At 39.4% G+C, this 17,940-nt stretch overlaps 1 protein-coding gene across 7 annotated transcripts in view; it reads left to right on the top strand.

Moving 5' to 3' along the window:
* The window catches only part of DCLK1 (doublecortin like kinase 1), a gene marked incomplete at both ends in the record, with an annotated part of 363,877 nt that overhangs the window by 261,136 nt on the left and 84,801 nt on the right, over positions 1-17,940 (top strand). For all 7 annotated transcript variants that reach the window (XM_080690077.1, XM_080690076.1, XM_080690069.1 and 4 more), the window contains one exon: positions 3,985-4,101. In XM_080690077.1, the coding sequence (XP_080546203.1) occupies positions 3,985-4,101 (117 nt within the window). The remainder of the gene's footprint in view (positions 1-3,984; positions 4,102-17,940) is intronic.

Below are 17,940 nucleotides of genomic sequence, written 5' to 3'. Positions count from 1 at the left end.
TAGTATCATTCTGGTCACTGGAGAAAAAAAAGTCAACTTAGTGTGGCAAGACCCGTTCTCTTATGCTAGTCTAAAGCCCTGGTTGGTAGTTGGAGCCATAACCAGCTATTCTGGCACCTGTGACCAACAACACAAGATAAACCCTAAAATCAACATTTTAATTCATGTTGTGGCTCTGAGATGGCTGTTATTAACCATGTGCACCATCTGGTAGTTTTCTATTTTAACTACACATTCTTGCTAAGTAGACGCTGAGCTTTTTAAAATTATTATTTTAAATTTATGTGGCCTCTGAGTGTCCATGACCTGAGACAAAAAAAAATCCCAGGTCATTCTGCCCTTTTTAGACTCTTGATTTTGATTTAATATGAGAAAACTATTGTTACTTAAGAGCAATTCATTACACTAAACAACATTTTTCAAATATGAGGTTTATGAAATAAAAATTAGCAAAAACATGGCTAGCTGGCACATAGACACATACACACAAAGACTCTATGCACCACTACCAGGTGGCAAGTGTTCCAAGTTCCAGCTTTGTATTGTTCTGCATCTGCCTGCAGCTCTCAGTGGCCGGCACAGAGTGGGCATTTGATAAAGATGTACCCAGAAGCATGCCCAGGGACTGGCCACGTTATGGCAATCCAGTTTGACTTTCAATATACTTACTGCCAACAGGCTAGGGCGGTGTCCAAAGTCCAGGACAAACTCCAAGATGTGTCGTCAGTTCTGAGGAGAGTCTTGAGCTAATTTGAGGTTTTCTCCACGCATTTCAAAACTCTGTTTTGTGAATTAAAATCTTCATGGACATTTTTCCCCATCTGAATAACCCTTGTGTTTCTGATTATATCTAATCATATCTTCTGCATTATTTTTTTTTGGTTCCTTGGTGTTTCTGATTTTTGCTGATATTACCTAAATGTAGTGTTCCTGTTCCTCCTCCTCGTTTTCCTTCTCCTCTTCCTTTTATGAGAAATAAAATTCCCTGCAGAACTACCTGGGCATACTTGAACAGTCCCGGTAGCCCAAATAACAGCTGGGGAAAACTGGGCAAGTTAGACAATGCCCTTGACTATGAAATGCTTTTGACTGAAAGAAAAAAGGCATAGACAGCCACAAATACTAATATCTAAAGCAGAATTTCCCACTTCCTTCTCCTTCTCCTTCATGAAATATTTTCTCTCCTCTTTGCTTGGTTCAATTTTTAAGGCCCTTTTCTATGTCTTTTCTCCAGTTCAAGTCTTGTAACATTTGCATTTAATGTACAGTCCCATTTGTATTTTACTAAAAAATATAAATTACTTTATTCATTCAGAGTGGATGAGGAGAGAAATGTTTTTAGGATTACAAGCATGCGCCACCACACCCACACGTATGAAGTATGTCTTGAATTTAGAAAATTGGAAGTCGGGCATGATGGTGCATGCTGGTAATCCCAGCACTTGGGAGGCTGAAACTGGAGGATCACAGGTTTCGTGGACAGCCTCAGCTACTTAGTGAGGCTCTCTGCAACTTAGAAAGACTCTGTTTCAAAATAAAGAATAAAAAATTAAGTTGGGGTTGTAGCTCGGCGGTAGAATGCCCCTGGGTTCAATCCCCACCACCAAAAAACAAAACAAAACAAAACAAAATTGAAAATTGGAAATTGCATGGACAGAGGGTAAAATTTTCCAAGATTAAGTTAGACATCAGCATTCAATCTGGAATTTGGAATTCTTTGTTACTTATGTATAAAAGAATTAAAAAACATATACTGGAAATGTTAATACATTTTAACTTTAAACTACTATACTTTAAAAGAATACCATACTCAGCCGGGTGTGGTGGCGCACGCTTGTAATCCCCGCGCTTGGGAGGCAGAGACAGGAGGATCGCGCAGGTTCGAAGCCAGCCGCACACGCGCTGGCTTGGGAGACCCTGTTTCCAAATAAAAATGTAAAAATAGGTCTGGGAGTGTAGTCCGGAGATAGAAAGGCTTCCAGGAACCCCAGTACCACCAAAAAAAAAAAAAAATACCATACTCAAAAGGGTAACATATTTCAACAACTATCTACAAAGATAAATATTTACAACATAACAGATTAAGAAATAAAATTCTAATATAGAACACATTTTTACAAGCCAATTAGAAAAAGAAAATCCCAACTGCAAATGATCAAAGGACATGAATAAGTAATTGCAAATGAAGAAATACAAATGGTTACTAGGCCTATGGAAAAAAAATATGTACAACATTACTGGCAGTCAAACCAATTCAAATTTGAAGCAATGATAGATCTGTTTAGAAATTTGCAAAAAAAAAAATAGAAAGATAATACCTAACCTCAGCCTCAGCCAGGGGTCAGACAAATGATGAATCATGCTATGGGAAAGTATGATCCAGTTCAGACACTCAAGAGGGCAATTTGTCAAGAGCTTTTAAGTAGTTCTTCTCTTTCAACCCCATCAAACGTACTTCGTTCAGCAGGTATTTCTGAGCACCTACCATGCGCCCTTGGCTTCTCGTTATTAAACACTAGATTTGAAGTGACTGCCAGGGACTGAATCTACCCTAAGGAGATAATCATTTAACTGCATGCTCATTTACAAGCTGTTATTGAGTAGTTATTACAGTGAAATACTGAAAACAAATTAAATGTCCAGTAGTAGAATTTGGCTAATTATGGATTTTATACAGTAAAATGCTTGACAGAGATTAAAAAGTAGTGAAAATCCTCAAAAGATTTTGGAGTGTGAAAAAGGGCTGGTAACAGATCATTATATACAGATTAACTCCAGTTTTCTTTAAAGATACAAGCAAGTAGAAAAAATTCTAGAAGTTTGTGTAATCCCCTCCCCCTAAAAATGTTTCACTTGATTATGGTTTATAAGTTATTTGATATGTGTTCAATATCTTTTATACTTATCTGTATACAGTGAACACTGATTATCATTAAAAGCACATAAAGACTTTTAATTACTCAGAGTGGTTTCTTAAGAACAAGATGTTCGGATGCATATCAGAATTGATCAGGGTAGCTCACTAAGAGAGAAATAGAAAGTTCCTTGCTACTCAGGATACTTATTCTTGAATTTAATGAACACAGACACTGGGAATTTAAATCTAATGAAAACAAAGTTGTTTCTCATCCTCAGGTCAAAACAACTTCACAGACACAATGTGAAGCTGCTGGGGAGCTCCAGCAGCTTTATGTGGTGACACACATTCACAGGATGTCCCTGTAGCTGGACCATAGCACCTCTTCACCAATGTTATCACTTGGCAGCAAATGTGTCATTTCCCACACATCATAAACACCCACAACTATCACTGTGAGGACCTCCAGGACAATAAACTTGGACCTGTTATGATGGGGGGAATCTTCCATCACTACATTTCTTGGTTTATGATGTTTTCCTTGCCTCTAACATTTTTCTTGGAATAAAGAACAATTTATTCTAAACGTTATACACATACACAGATAACTCAAGGAGTAGGTGAAGAGAAACCCAACAAGAGCTTCCCTTTATCCACTTTTATGGACAAAGAATACATAGTATTGTATTATATTGTCAATAAGAGGTTTGGAATATTATTGATTTAGATATCTAAGAAACCCAGCCTGCCCTTTTACTCAGTGATTTCTGGTTCCATTATCATAGCCAAGCACCGGGCTGGCAGGAAGAATGTGTTTGTTAATGGAGATGCTTATATATTTCTATATTCAGTTGATTGTGTATTTCAAGATGGAGTATGTGGCTGGGCATGATGGCTACATGCATGCCAGTAATCCCAGTAATCCCAGTACTCTGGAGGCTGAGACAAGAGGATCATAGGTTCAAGGCCAATCTCAGCAAAGTAGCATAAACCTCAGCAGCTTAGCAAGACCCTGCTTCAAAAAAAAAAAAAAGTGAATAGGCATTCAATCCCCAATACTCCCCCCAAAAAGGAAATGGGGTATACTGTTACACAATCCTGATGTGTGCTTGTTGTTCTTTCCCTAGAATGTCGTGTGGTGAAATCCACTTCTTACACCAAAATAGCTTCATCATCCCGCAGAAGCACCACCAAGAGCCCAGGACCTTCCAGGCGCAGCAAATCTCCTGCCTCTACCAGCTCAGGTAAGCACAGAGGAGCCCAAAAAAGGTGCCTTGCTTCTGACGCACAAGAAGCAGAGGGTGTGAGAAGCCAGAGCAGGAGGGTTTCAAGACAGTGTAGATCCCGGTTTATAATTTTAGAACATGTTAGAGCACTTGAACAGATTTACCGGAGTCTAGCATGTTGGCGGTAAGGGGGAAAAAATGAGTTTAGAAAAATATAGTCAGTGAGACTCAGGAAACCCAGATTTACCTGCAAATGGAAGCACACCACTGGTTTTTATCCTTTCCACTGTGGAAATTAATCTCTCAAGGCCTAGAAATTTCTGTTATGATATTTGTTCTTCCTGGGGGCTGGTTTGTGAAGGATTTTCAATTTGTCTTCTCAGCACCTGAGTTATACACACCTCAAACTCCGGCCTCAGTTTCCTTTTGTGGCTCCGGTCTAGAAGCGATAAGCTTGGGAGGGTGTGACAGGTTCTGTTACTGCAGGGACTCTGACAAGACCCGTCCCACAGTGGGCTGGGTGCTAGTGTTGGAGGAGGCTGTACACTCAGAGGAGGCGCGTCTCAGCCCTGCCTTCCTGCCTTAGGTCTTAAAATGACATAAGTTGGTCGTAAGGTCTTTTTTTTTTGTCTCTAGTATAAGGTCTGTTCACTATAGAACCATTTATTAAATTATATGAACTGCCAAATGGGAATTATTAAATGATGTGGACTGCAAAGTGATTGTCACTTGGTCTCATGAAGATGCAGAAGCTCTTAAAGTAGCTACAGAGATTGTTGGGCCTACATGGGGCTTCTTTTGGCATGGCTCAGAGGAATGTAAAAAAGTTCTGGTTTGACACTGCTTGCCAAGGAACTCTTTAACAGGCAGAAGAGCTGGACCACCCTGCCCAGACTTGTTCATAAGAGAAACCTTCTGCTTAAGACTTTTCCCACTACTGTTGTTTCCTAGTCAGTTCTCCAAAGACCAATTTCCCCCTGACACTCACTCCAAAGGTAGCAATGATGGATGGCCACTGTCCCCTTCCCACAACAAGGCTTCCACGACAGCCCACCAGGAAGTAAGTCTCAGAACATGCCTGGCACCTGAGGTACTGCTCATCTGCCCTTTAGTGTAAGGGTGGGTAAAGACCACTTCCCTTGATGGCCTAGTTCATCTAGTTTGGATGCTACCCTAAAATAAGTCTTTGCTAAATGGTGAGACAGTGAGACTCAAAATATAGAGTGCATGAAAGTCACTTGGGAACTTGGTAAAGCTTGCCATTCTGACCGCCCCAAACCCCGTGCTCTTTCAGATTCCACAGATAATTCTTTCAGATTTAGCATGTCTCCTGGGTGATTCTGATTAGGAATATCATAGCAGGGGATGAGGCGGTGGTGCTCAGCCCAGCAGCATTACCTGAGCACATGCCAGGTCTCGAGCCCCTCCCCAGCCCCACTGAATCAGAAACTCTGGAGCTGGGGACCAGGAGGCTGGTGTTTCCCAAGCCCTTTGGAGGATTCTGATGGTCATCCAAGTTTAATAATCCCTGGGTAATGGATAATAGAAAACTACTTGATTCTGGGTAACCTGGAGAAAGACATGGCGTGCTCATCTTCATTGACAGATAGGCCTTACAGAAATGATTTCCTTCTACCTTCCTGCTTGCTTGCCTCCAAGTGGCCAGGTCCATCTTTAGCCCTTGCTGCCCAAGAGCAGAGTTCAAAATACTCAGAGTATAGACTGAAAGGGCAATGAGCAGAGCAGATGCCAGAAGCCACACCCCTCTTCCACCTCCATCCAATGGCTGGGCTATGGCAAATCCCACAGAAGAGAGAAGAGAACATTGTCTCTGAAGAGCATCCCTTACCTGGAATATTAGGGAAAGTACTTCCTTTAAAGAGAGATACCCACACATCCAGATGAGGACTTCGACAGCATAATCCCGGAATTGCCACACATAATACTTCTCTCAAAGACCCTTGCTTGTCCACCAACTGCATGACAAGTTAAAATTGAGGTCTGTGGAAGATGTTAAGAGTTTGCCAAAGAACATTTCTCATCTCCTCTAATCAAACCTAGACTGTAGGATGAACCCCCATGGAGCAACAAAGAAGAGGTCATAGGCCCAGCCAGCCTATTGCCTCTAGAATGTTAGCTATTTATTGCAATCATGGAAGAAAAAAGAGGACCCCCACATACTGAAATGCTATTAGTGCTATTATAAATAATCAGTATGGGGGTTGGTGGCATGGTGCAAGGGTAGAGATTTGCAGAGCATGCACACAGCTCTGGGTTCAATCCCTCGTGCTGCAAACAAAACTCACAAATATTTTAAAAAATAGTTTCCAATTCAACCCAACATTGACATTTATAAATTATACTGAATCTTTCTTCTTCTTCTCAGCATATATTACTGATAAAAACTTAAGATGGAAGGACATTTAATAATAAGTTATTAGCCTAATTCTTATGCTTTTTACAGTATATATACTTTAAGAGAATCAATATATTATAATATATATATTGATACATATATAAAAGTATAACTTTTTGTTGCTAACAGTTATGGGTAACAGTTATGGGTACTTCTGGACTTTCCTTTTCTATTTCCTCTTTCTTCCTTTCCTTTTTTCTTTCTCCCTCTTTCTTTCTTTCTTTTCTTTTTTCTTTCTTATTTTCCTGTCCCCTTAAGTCAAAAGAGGGAGAGTAGACAAATCAAATTAGAATGCACATGTTAAAAATGGAAACATTAGCCGGGCATGGTGGCGCACACTTGTAATCCCCGCGCTTGGGAGGCAGAGACAGGAGGATCACGCAGGTTTGAAGCCAGCCGCGCTGGCTTAAAAGACCCTGTTTCCAAAAATAAAATAGGTCTGGGAGTGTAGCCCGGAGGTAGAAGGGCTTCCAGGAACCCCAGCACCACCAAAAAAAAAAAAAAAGGAAACATTAATCTTAAAAATATAATTATGAATACAGAAAATAATTTTAATTAATAATCAATAATGTAGTCACTATTTAGTGTCTCTAGATTTATATCCATCTACTAAAAATAATTTTAGAAACTCAAATACAGGTATTTATTACTGCCAACATTCATAATTATTCCCTTTAGAAGTTTAAAGTGGGTAGACACACTACCTCAAAATCAGCAGGTTGTTTCAAACAAATATTTCCTTTTTTTGTGTGTGTGGTACTGAGATGGAACCCAGGGGCATTGTCCTTTCGAGCTACACCCCCAGTCCAATTTTTAGTCTTTAATTTTTGAAACAGGGTCTCACTGAGTTGTGAAGGGCATCACTAATTAGCTGAGGCTTTTCATGAACCATGCCCAAAGTGAATATTTCCATTTTCTATTGTTTTCTCTGGAGAACTTTTCAACTCTAGTTAAAACATGGTTGGTGTTGGGTTTGGTGGCAGACGCTTGTAATCTCAGTATGTGGGAGGCTGAGACAGGAGGGTCTGAGTTTGTGGCCAGGATCAACTATGTAGTGAGGCCCTCTGCAACTTAGTGAGACTCTGTTTCAAAATAAGAATAAAAATAGGGGTGTAGCTTGGAGGTAGAATGCCCCTGGATTCAATCCCCAATACCTCAAAAAACAAAAAACAAACAAACAACAAAAACAACTTGGTTGATTTAACCAGCACTAACTTGGAAGTGTGATAGATGAGCTATGACAGGTGTTATTGTTTCCATAAAAAGTGAAATCTAAATCCACCCTAAAATCAATATGTTCTAAGACATTCCACGTTTCTTTCAGGACATCTTTAATTTTCAGGGCAAAATAAACTAGCTGACACCAGAGGTGTTTTGTTTAATGTGAAATTTTTATACATCAATCGAAAACTTTCACTTTTCTGTGTTTCAACCTAGAAGAGGTGATATACAGCCATTTCCTGGTTACAATATGAACTTATTTTCAGCTTATAATAAATAATGACTCTACCTTGATTCTGACTAGCTTTATCCCATACCACCTTCCTCCAAATAATTCTAATTTCTAGAGGGTTTATAGAGCAGTCAGTTCCCAGTCACAAATGCGTGCACTCAAGACCACCTCCATCCCAATGAACCTGGCCAGGGGTTGGAAGTCCAGTAATGCTGTCTCTCTTATTTTCTTATCCCAGCAAGTGCAGGAGCAGGATGTCAGTGAAGCCTCCCTCTCCTCCGGCCCAGGCTTCTGTCCATATTCAACTGTGGTTCTTGAAACCAGAGGAAAGGGGCACCAAGTTATAGCTCTACTCATGACATCACAGTTTTCTTAAAATAATCTATTTATTGTTTTTATAAGTCATAAGGACTAGAACATGAATGATTTTATTTTAGTGTCCCATAAGCATTGATGTTGTCCTAAACTCAACTATCACCATGAATCCAACTTTTAAACAGTAAAGAATCCTTTTTTCCTCCTAAAACATTAGCCTAAAATTTGAAGTAGTTTCTATCTCAGTTTTTAAGTTTTACTTCCAGAATGCATTCCCTTCCATTATTTAGAAATTGAAGCATATTATAAAGTTAAGATTTGAGCAGTGTTTTGACATTGCTGCTATTAACAATATGGTATAATATGGTATATTAGCCAGCTTTCTGTTATTGTACCTGAGACAATCAATGTAAAAAAAGGGGGAAGTTTACTTGGGCTCTCAGTTTTGAAGATTCCAGTTCATGATCAATCGACTCCATTGCTTTGGGACTTAAGCAGGGGCAGCAAGACATGGTAGGAGATACAGCAGAGGAAGCTGCTCACCATAGAACATCCAGGAAGTGAAAGGGAAGACAGAGACAAGAGGGGCATCCCATAATCCTTTCAAGGGCACTCCCTCAATGACCTAACTTCCTCCCAACAAGCTTCCTTATTTATTTATTTATTTATTTATTTATTTATTTATTTATTTAATATGCTGTACTGAGAATGGAATGCAGGGACGTGCTACCTCTGAGCTACACCCCCAGTCCTATTTTTTATTCCTTATTTTGAAACTGGGTCCCACTAAGTTGCAAAAGGTCTAAGTAGCTGAGGCTGGCCACAGACTTGTGATCCTACTGCCTCAGCCTCCCAAGTACAGGGATTACAAGTGTACACCTCCATGCCTGGGAGGCCTCATTATTTATTTATTTATTTATTTATTTATTTATTTATTTATTTGGTGGTACTGGGGTTCCTGGGAACCCTTCTATCTCCGGGCTACACTCCCAGACCTATTTTATATTTTTATTCGGAAACAGGGTCGCAAGCCAGTGGCTGGCTTTGAACCTGTAGGATCCTCCTGTCTCCAAGCAGGGGGATTACAAGAGTGCGCCACCACACCCAGCATAGGCTTCACCTTTTAAAGGTGCTATCACCTCTTAATAGCACCTCAGGCTGGGAACAAAGCCTATTTATTTACATATGGGCCTTTGAGGGACATTTACCCATACCCTAGCATATGGTTAATTTATTTATACATACATACATATATATATATATATATATGTATGTACATATAATTTTAATATACTTTTATTGATACATTATAATCACACACCATAATGAAGCTAGGAATAGGGATATACATACACACATGCATTTGATGAGCTTTCCCTTGCCCCAAGTTAATTTATACTTTAAAATGAAAGAGCAGTTTACATAAGATTTTTATCTCCCTGATATTTTATGATCCTTCCAATAATCTTCCAACAACAACCAAATAGGACAAGACGTTATGATTTGTGTTTGTAGAAATGAGAAGGCTGAGGCAGGGTTGAAGTCCCTGCTCTGTCCAGAGTCATGGCACCAGGCTGACACTAGGGGCTCCGGGCACTCTAGCAAATCTGGAGACGAGCTATTTCAGTACCTCATTTGAGTTTGCAGTGTACAACATCATAATATCTTGCAACATAAACCTAAATATTAGCCCTCCAGCACAGATATCTCCGAAGGTGAATGATTCACACCAACCTCATGCTGTTTGCTATGGTGGACTGAAACTTTCCTTTGTAGGTCAGCATTAGAACAAGAACATGAATCCTCTATAAATCTTCCTTTTGTCCCTCACCCATTCCTCTTCTCAGGACTAAAAGAAGCTGAAAGTGATTTATGAGTTCATTTACACATTCATAAATATCATTCACAGGCCTACGAATGTCAAGCATTTTCTAGGTGGTAATGACACAGATGAAAGAAAAGAGCCCCCACTCAAGAATCATAGAGGTCAGGGCCCCCTAAATAATTTATAGATGACATAACTCACCTACCTGTTGAATTATTATTCATTTCCATTACAGAAAGGGCCCAAAATGTGAATGGAGCTTGAAGAAAGAGAAATCAGGAAACTCAATAATACCTCAAAAGAATATTGAATCTCAAGATCTTTACATGTTGAGAATTTGGATTCAGAATCATTAAGAAATTTGAAAAATGGATTTTAGTTGCTTCTTAAAGAAACAAGTATATATAAGAGCTTCATAAAGAGTGTGTAATGTAGGCTAACACTTTATACATGTAATTGTCTCTGGAACACACACATCATTTTAAAAATGTGTAATTTAAAATTAAATTATCCAGCTGGGCATGGTGGCACATGCTTATAATCCCAGAATTCGGGAGGCTGAGACTGGAGGATCCCGGTTCATGGACAGCCTAAGCTACTTAGGCCATCTGCAACTCAGTGAGACCCAGTTTCAAAATAAAGAATAAAAAATAGGGCTGGATGTGTATCTCTAAGGTAGAATGTCCCTGGGTTCCACCCCTATTACCTCAAAAGTATAAAAAAAATTAAATTAAATTATCCTAAATAAATTCATTTATCTGCATGGAAAAGTTATAACAAGGTATCTCCAAAAATAAGAATATAATATGCACAAACTTGATTTCCATACAGACCAATAAAATTTAGTTTATCTTTATATTGTTTTCTTAATATGAAAATTATAAGGCCGGGCGTGGTGGTGCACACTTGTAATCCCCGTGCTTGGGAGGCAGAGACAGGAGGATTGCTCAGGTTGGAAGCCAGCTGCGCTGGCTTAAGAGACCCTGTTTCCAAATAAAAATATAAAGTAGGTCTGGGAGTGTTGCCCGGAGGTAGAAGGGCTTCCAGGAACCCCAGTACCACCAAAAAAAAAAAAAAAGGAAAAAGAAAGAAAGAAGAGAGAGAGAGAGAGAGAGAGAGAGAGAGAGAGAGAGAGAGAGAGAAAGAAAGAAAGAAAGAAAGAAAGAAAGAAAGAAAGAAAGAAAGAAAGAAAATTATAGGAGAACCATGTTTACCTGTCTTGAAGTTTCCTTGCTTCAGTTCTCCTTAAAATTTACAAATTTCAAAAATCTGACATCTCTTGGATCCCTGAGAACACAGGGAGTGTGTGTGTGTGTGTGTGTGTGTGTGTGTGTGTGTGTGTGTGTGTGTGTGTTGTTTTGGAGTTTTTGTTGCATTTAGACACATAGGCAACTTGTTCTCATAAAATGACCTCCTCAACTTAAGTCCACAGAAAGCATGATAAACATAACTGAACCCTTCATCTGAGTGCTTTCCAAGCAGAAATTTAAGCAAGAACTAATATGCATTTTTGCCCTTCAGAAGCAGATAGTCTAAAGAATAGTCACCTACTGTATACAGGTTCTGTGTCTGTCAATTCAACCAACTCAAATATTAGATCCAAATGTCAGATCCAGAATATTTTAAAAAATATTACAGTACTGACTGTGTGCAGACTTTTCCCCTCTTGTGATCATCTAAGTGATACAATACAGCAACTATTTATGTAGTATGTACTAGGCTTTATAAGTAATCCAGAAAGCTAGGCACGGTGCCACATACCTGTAATCCCAGTACTTGGTAGGCTAAGACAGGAGGATCACAGGTTCAAGGACAGCAGTCATCAAGTAGTGACTATCATCAACCTAGCAAGACCCTGTTTCAAAATTAAAAAAGTAAAAATAAGGCTAAGGGTATAACTCGAAAGTAAAATGCCCCTGGGTCCAATCCCCAGTACCACACACACACACTCAAAGTAACCTAGGTGATTTAAGGAAGCTTTAGCTTATGCAGATTTTGGTATCCATAGGAGGCCATGGAACTAAACACCCAAGAAGTAGAGGGATGCTGGGCATGGTGGCGCACGATTGTAATCCCAGCATTCGGGAGGCCGAGATGGCAAGATCTCAGTTTACAGACAGCCTCAGCTACTTAGTGAGGCCCTCCATAACTTAGTGAGACCCGGTTACAAAGTAAAGAATAAAAAAATAGGGCAAGGGGTGTAGCTCAGAGATTGAATTCCCCTGGGTTCCATCCCCAGACCCGCCAAAAAAAAAAAAAAAAAAAAAGTAGAGGGATGCTTTTAGAGTCTATGCCTAATGAGAGGCACTCCTGGCAATAACCATTCATTGATTCAGTATGCACTGAGAGCCCACCATAGACCATCAGTGGTGCCAGGTACTAGAAATACAGGGATAAGCATTTGAAAGAGAGAAAAGCAGATGCCTTAGGTAATGAACTTCTGCCATTATTGAAGAACCATCTCTTATTCCCTAGGCATAAAACATTTTTGTATGTGACTCCAGAAATCATAAAACCTTTTTTATTTATGCTATTCAATTTTTACTTTGTATGGTTATATAAAATATTTTATGCAACATATGCAGATAAGACAAAAATCAAAGCTGGGAAGTGAAGAGAATTTTAATCAGTTCACTTAGTCCAATTTGTCAAATTCTTTTGATTTCTATCTAACACCTTCAAAGGCACATTGCTAGCTATTAATCTTTGGCTCAGTCTTTCCAGGCAGAGATTTCAGCCTCATACATTTTATGGGGGATCTTTTCTGCTTTGAGACTCCAAGGGAATTGTTGAAAATAATATGCACCATGAAAATCGAGAGGCTGGTGATTCACCCCTTGCATTTTTAGAACTTTTTCCTGCATATAAAACTCATCTTTCTTTCCATTCTCTTTCGTTTTACCCATCAACTTCCCCCACTCCTTACCCCAGAAAGATCTTCAAAGATACCCTTCAAAGCTTGGAACCATTACCTTGACTTACTGTTTACTTGGACTCAACATCCTACATAAACCTCTCATAATTGCTTACTGCTATTGCCCCAGGTTAATTAGACATTTCTTGAGTATCTACTGTATTCCAGACATGTGTTAGGCCTCAAGGTTACAAAAATAATTAAACCATAGTTCTCACCTTCAAAGTTGTCTATATACTAGTTGAGAGACAAACATATGTATAATATATATATTATACATATGTTATATATATAACATATATATTGGTTATATATATAGGTATATATAAACACATAATATATATATATTACTGTAATAGTGTCCTGAAAGCCCAGAGGAAGAGGGAATTCAATCTCATTAGTAGAGTGAGAGAAAGAGAAGGCTTCAAAGAGACAGGGACTTAGAAGTCAGAACTGGAAGAATCCTGCCAGGATAAAAAGGGCCGAGAGGGCATTAATTCTCTTCCAATGTAAATTAAGATACAAATCCATGGAAGCATATGGCATATTAAGGAACAGTTACTAGTTCATTACAAAGGAACAATGGAATTCTAGGAAAGGGCTGAAAAACATGACGGTAGCCCAGTTGTTTATCAGATTGCACAGGGCCATGAAGGCATGTATTGTTGGTGGTGGTGGTCATCACCGTCATCATGGTTTAAGTAGTAGGAGATGAAATGAAATTTTTAGCAGGGCTATGGAAGATCACAGTTGCATTTTAGGGACAGTGGTACCATAGCAGAAAGGGTGGCTTCATGATTTGAGGAGCCAGAAAGGCTCTGAAAGGTCCCTGTGTTACCCAGGAAAGAACTGTCAGTATAGAACTGAGACGGCACTGTTAGGAATGGGGAAGGCTTCCCAAGGAATTTAACTGGACAAGAGGACTCAGAGGTGAGGAGCAGGTCTATCCTGTGAGGAGGAGAGGTGAGGAATGAGGTCCATTTTAGATATGTGAAGTGAGCGATGCTTTGGAAGTGTCGGCAGGCAATTAGGGACAAGTAACTGTGTTTAAGTCAGGAGAATAGAGCTGACATTATGTATCTGGGGGACCCTGACACATCATAGTGATAAAAATCATAGAAACATGAGACACCGCAGCTCTCCCCACTGAGAGATGTGCAAAGATGAACATGAAACCTCGCACGTCATTCTTGGAGCAGGCCAGAAGACAGTGAGTACAGCGACAGGTCAAAGAGGCAGGAAGGACCCAGATGGAGGAAGAGGCCAGAAGTGCTGGATGCTAAGTACTCAAGAGGCCTCTGGAAGGCAGTCATGGGATTCATCAGGGAGACACCACTGGCCATTTCAGTGGTCATGAAACGTTATCTGAAATATTGTCCTTGAGGCCATTTCAGGGCTGCCCCAGGGCTGACTCCCTTCGACAACTGGTGGGGAAGGATCAGAGGGACTTTGTATTCTCAGCCCAGAACCCTCCTCCACCCAGACTTTTTGTGCTCTTGGGTCTCTATTTTCCTCCTAGTAACCACAACCTGTTCTTGAATCCCAACAGATAGGGATTCAAAAATTCCATTTTATATTAAAGGATTCTCTATGATTCTGTTTTATTATTAATATTTTCTCTTTTTACTTTGAAATCATCTTTGCTTTGTCTCTCCTCCCCTTCCACATTCACTTTGTCATGGCCTCCCTCCCCCACTCACTCTCCTTCACAATGCCATTGTGCCTTTTCCTTCTGGATGGCTTCCACACTCTTCTGCGACTCCTCCATGTCTCACAGGCTATGGAAGGCACCTGCCCTCCCTCCTTGCCTCTGTCCTCTGCTCTTTCCCACTTGCTGCTGTTGCTCACTGTTTGCCAAAGTCCAAGCTCCTTGTTCTCAAGGGAAGGACCTCCTTGATTTGGCCAAGGTCTTCCTCTCTAGGCACATCGCCCACTTTCCCATCCTAGAAATGAATGTAAGCTTTTCCCAGTTGGGAAAAGGCCCCTTGGGCCTTTCTACCCTGTGCTTTTATTCCTCATACTTGGCCTAGAATGTCTTCCTCTACCCCTTCAGCTGTCAAAAGCCAGTGCACCCCACTCTGCCCTACAGATCTCTGCAAAATGTTCCCTGGCCATCTCTTGGTTGAGGGTCTTCTCCAGCTCGGATGTCCTGAATAAAATTGACTGGCTCCCAGTCCACAGGTGACATGTTATGCCATCCTACCAGGTGGTTAGGTCTCAGTGCAGGAGTTATTTGTACGTGCTATGGTCCCTGGAAGTTCATAGTGGGTAACAGGTAAATGTTGACTGCATGAATGAGGTGAGAAATATTAGGAACTTTTCAGGTTACCTAGGTTTTATAAGGTTTGGGGACTTCTTATAACTACTTATTTAAAAACGAACTCACAAATCCTCCTCTCCTCTGTTCCTGGTGACATCTCCTTTCCATTATTCCTATTTTGGTCCCTTTGGAGAAAAATCAAAGTTCTCTATCACCTAAAGGTGAGAATCTATGAAGCTAGAATTAGGGGAAAACACCTTTCCTCTGCTCTTTTAGAGAGACATCTCTTCTCTCTTTGTTTCTGTTAACTCCTTATGATCTTTCTTGCTTGTTCTTGCTTTCTTACTTTAATTCTTCTCAATAATGCACCATGCAATGGACAAGGACTAGGAAAGGAGATTTTAGGGAACTGACAAACTCTACCAGGCTTAAGGAGTAAGAGACCATAGAAGTCTGGAAGCCAGAACTCCCTGGCAATATGCCTGAGTTGCCTCCTCCTAAATCCACAGACAAGCATGCACACACATGTGTGCGCACACACACACACACACATACACACACACATATGCAAACACATTTTCTCCACTCAACACAGTAAGTACAATGGCAGAAATAAATGAGCCTCTCTATGTGCTAAGAGAAGATAGAGAAATGACAAGGTGAGTTTTATATCCAAAATGCTGCTTGCTGTTGCAATAAAAAATAAAGGAAAAGAAAAGCCAGGACTTTTCGTCATAGCTGAATTATTGAAGCTTATATATACTTGTAGGAACATGGAGACTGTCCTGAAGGATAAAAACACATTGTAGAAAAAGAAAAGGAAAAAGGCAATATTAAGCAGTGATGAGTGAAGATTGCTACTTTCAAGTTTATTTTTACTTAAATTCTATTGTGTCATAAAATAAAATTCACTGTTAAAACTTTCATTATAAAATAGTGTGCTCTCATTATTAAACATTTAGGAACTGCAGGAAAATCATTACAGTTCTACCATGTAATACTTAATATATGTTTTCTAGTTATTTTTTCACTGCTTTTGTTTATTTTTGTTTTAACTTTGATTAGACCATCTAATTAGGTTTTCTTTGATCACAGGACAAAATCATAAGTGCAAATATACTTGGTAAAATCTTTTTATGAACAAAAGCAATGAAGATCCAATGGAATTGAATAGATGTCGCTTCTCCTACCATAACCATATTTCAATGTATGTGAGCTTTAAAGGAAATCTTTCAGGTGCCCAGTCCTGAGCAAGCGTATTCATTCTAGCTAGCAAAGAGGATAATTGTAGTGGGTGACAGAAGTGTGTGTGGACTGTGTTTAGTGTCTGGAGTTTCTTTCAGCAGTTTGTAGATATCTTAGTGACTTATAAATTATCCTTTCTTCATGACCATTTTTGATACCAGCTTTTATATCTATGCATCAAAAGAGGGAAAGGACATATCAAAAGTTCACCAATGCTCTGATTCTAATACAAATAATAGACTCAGGCTGGGATGGGAATCATCTCTAAGCTCTGATCTTTTATTTCAAGAGAACTTTATATTTTAAAATAGTCACATGTATGTCTGTTAGCCCTCCACAGCTGCTTCTCCCCAGAGAGAGCTACATGTCCTTAAATGTATCCTGTAGATACTTCATAGTGTTTTTCTTTTCTTAGGAGTTTCAAGGCAGCAGAAGTTTAATTTTTCCCATATATTTTTATTTTAATTCCTAGTGAGATTCATACTCTAATGTGTGGTGCTCCTAGGTCAATCTGTAATCAATCACCTATGAATTTTATTTATTTTATTAATTGATTGATTGGTGCTAGGATTGAACCCTCTACTTCCGAACTACACCACCAGCCATTTTTGTTTTTTCTTGTGAACCAGGCTCTCACTAAGTTGCTGAAGCTGGCCTTGAAACTGCAATTTTCTTGTCTTAGCCTCAGGAGTACTGGGACTATGGGTGTGCACCACCATGCCTGGCCCCTGTGGACTTTATATTTGAATCTACTGGTTTTAGCATTTTATTTTTCAATCCACTAGATTTAGTGTTTGGATAATATATTTTTGAATGAAAAAAATTATTTACCTTTTACTTAAAAAGTCTTGCTTGATTTGGGATTTTTCTGATTTCAGACCAGTGTGAGACACTTACAAACGTTTAGCTTTCACTTGGTGTCTGAGAGTCTTAGGAATGCAGCGATAAAGAGAAGAAACACTTTTAACTATAGAGGGATTACTCAGTTAACATATATAAGGCCTCAAGTTCTTTAAAAAGCAATAAATTGATCAAAGTCAGCAAAATGTTTTCAAATCTACAATGTTTTAGTAATTTTCATGTTCAGTTGTAAGCTTCCTAGAGACAGGGACCAATAAGATTCTAGAAAGTACTAACTTACATACTATATGTGCAGATGGGTTAATAAATAACCCTGGATTTGTGTATTCAACTGTTAGAAATAAATTTCCATGATGTCCTAAGAAAAGACATATGTTCCAAAATGGCTCAGCAAGGTAAGTTTACTTTTTGCAAAAAGGGTCTTGCCACCAGGGAAGTCAGGTATTCAAGCACACTGAACTGGAGGCCTGCCCAGTTTCTATCTCTCTAATGCAAATTTCCGCATGGTTCTCCTTTTGGTGGGGGAGTGGTTTCAGTCTTAACAAACTGGCTAATTCATCTAGAATGA

Source organism: Muscardinus avellanarius (assembly GCF_963383645.1).
Source record: "Muscardinus avellanarius genome assembly, chromosome: 2".
In the NCBI taxonomy this organism is placed as follows: Eukaryota; Metazoa; Chordata; class Mammalia; order Rodentia; family Gliridae; genus Muscardinus; species Muscardinus avellanarius.
The sequence above is the reverse complement of the archived record's forward strand: the minus strand, read 5'-3'. Positions and strand labels throughout refer to the sequence as shown.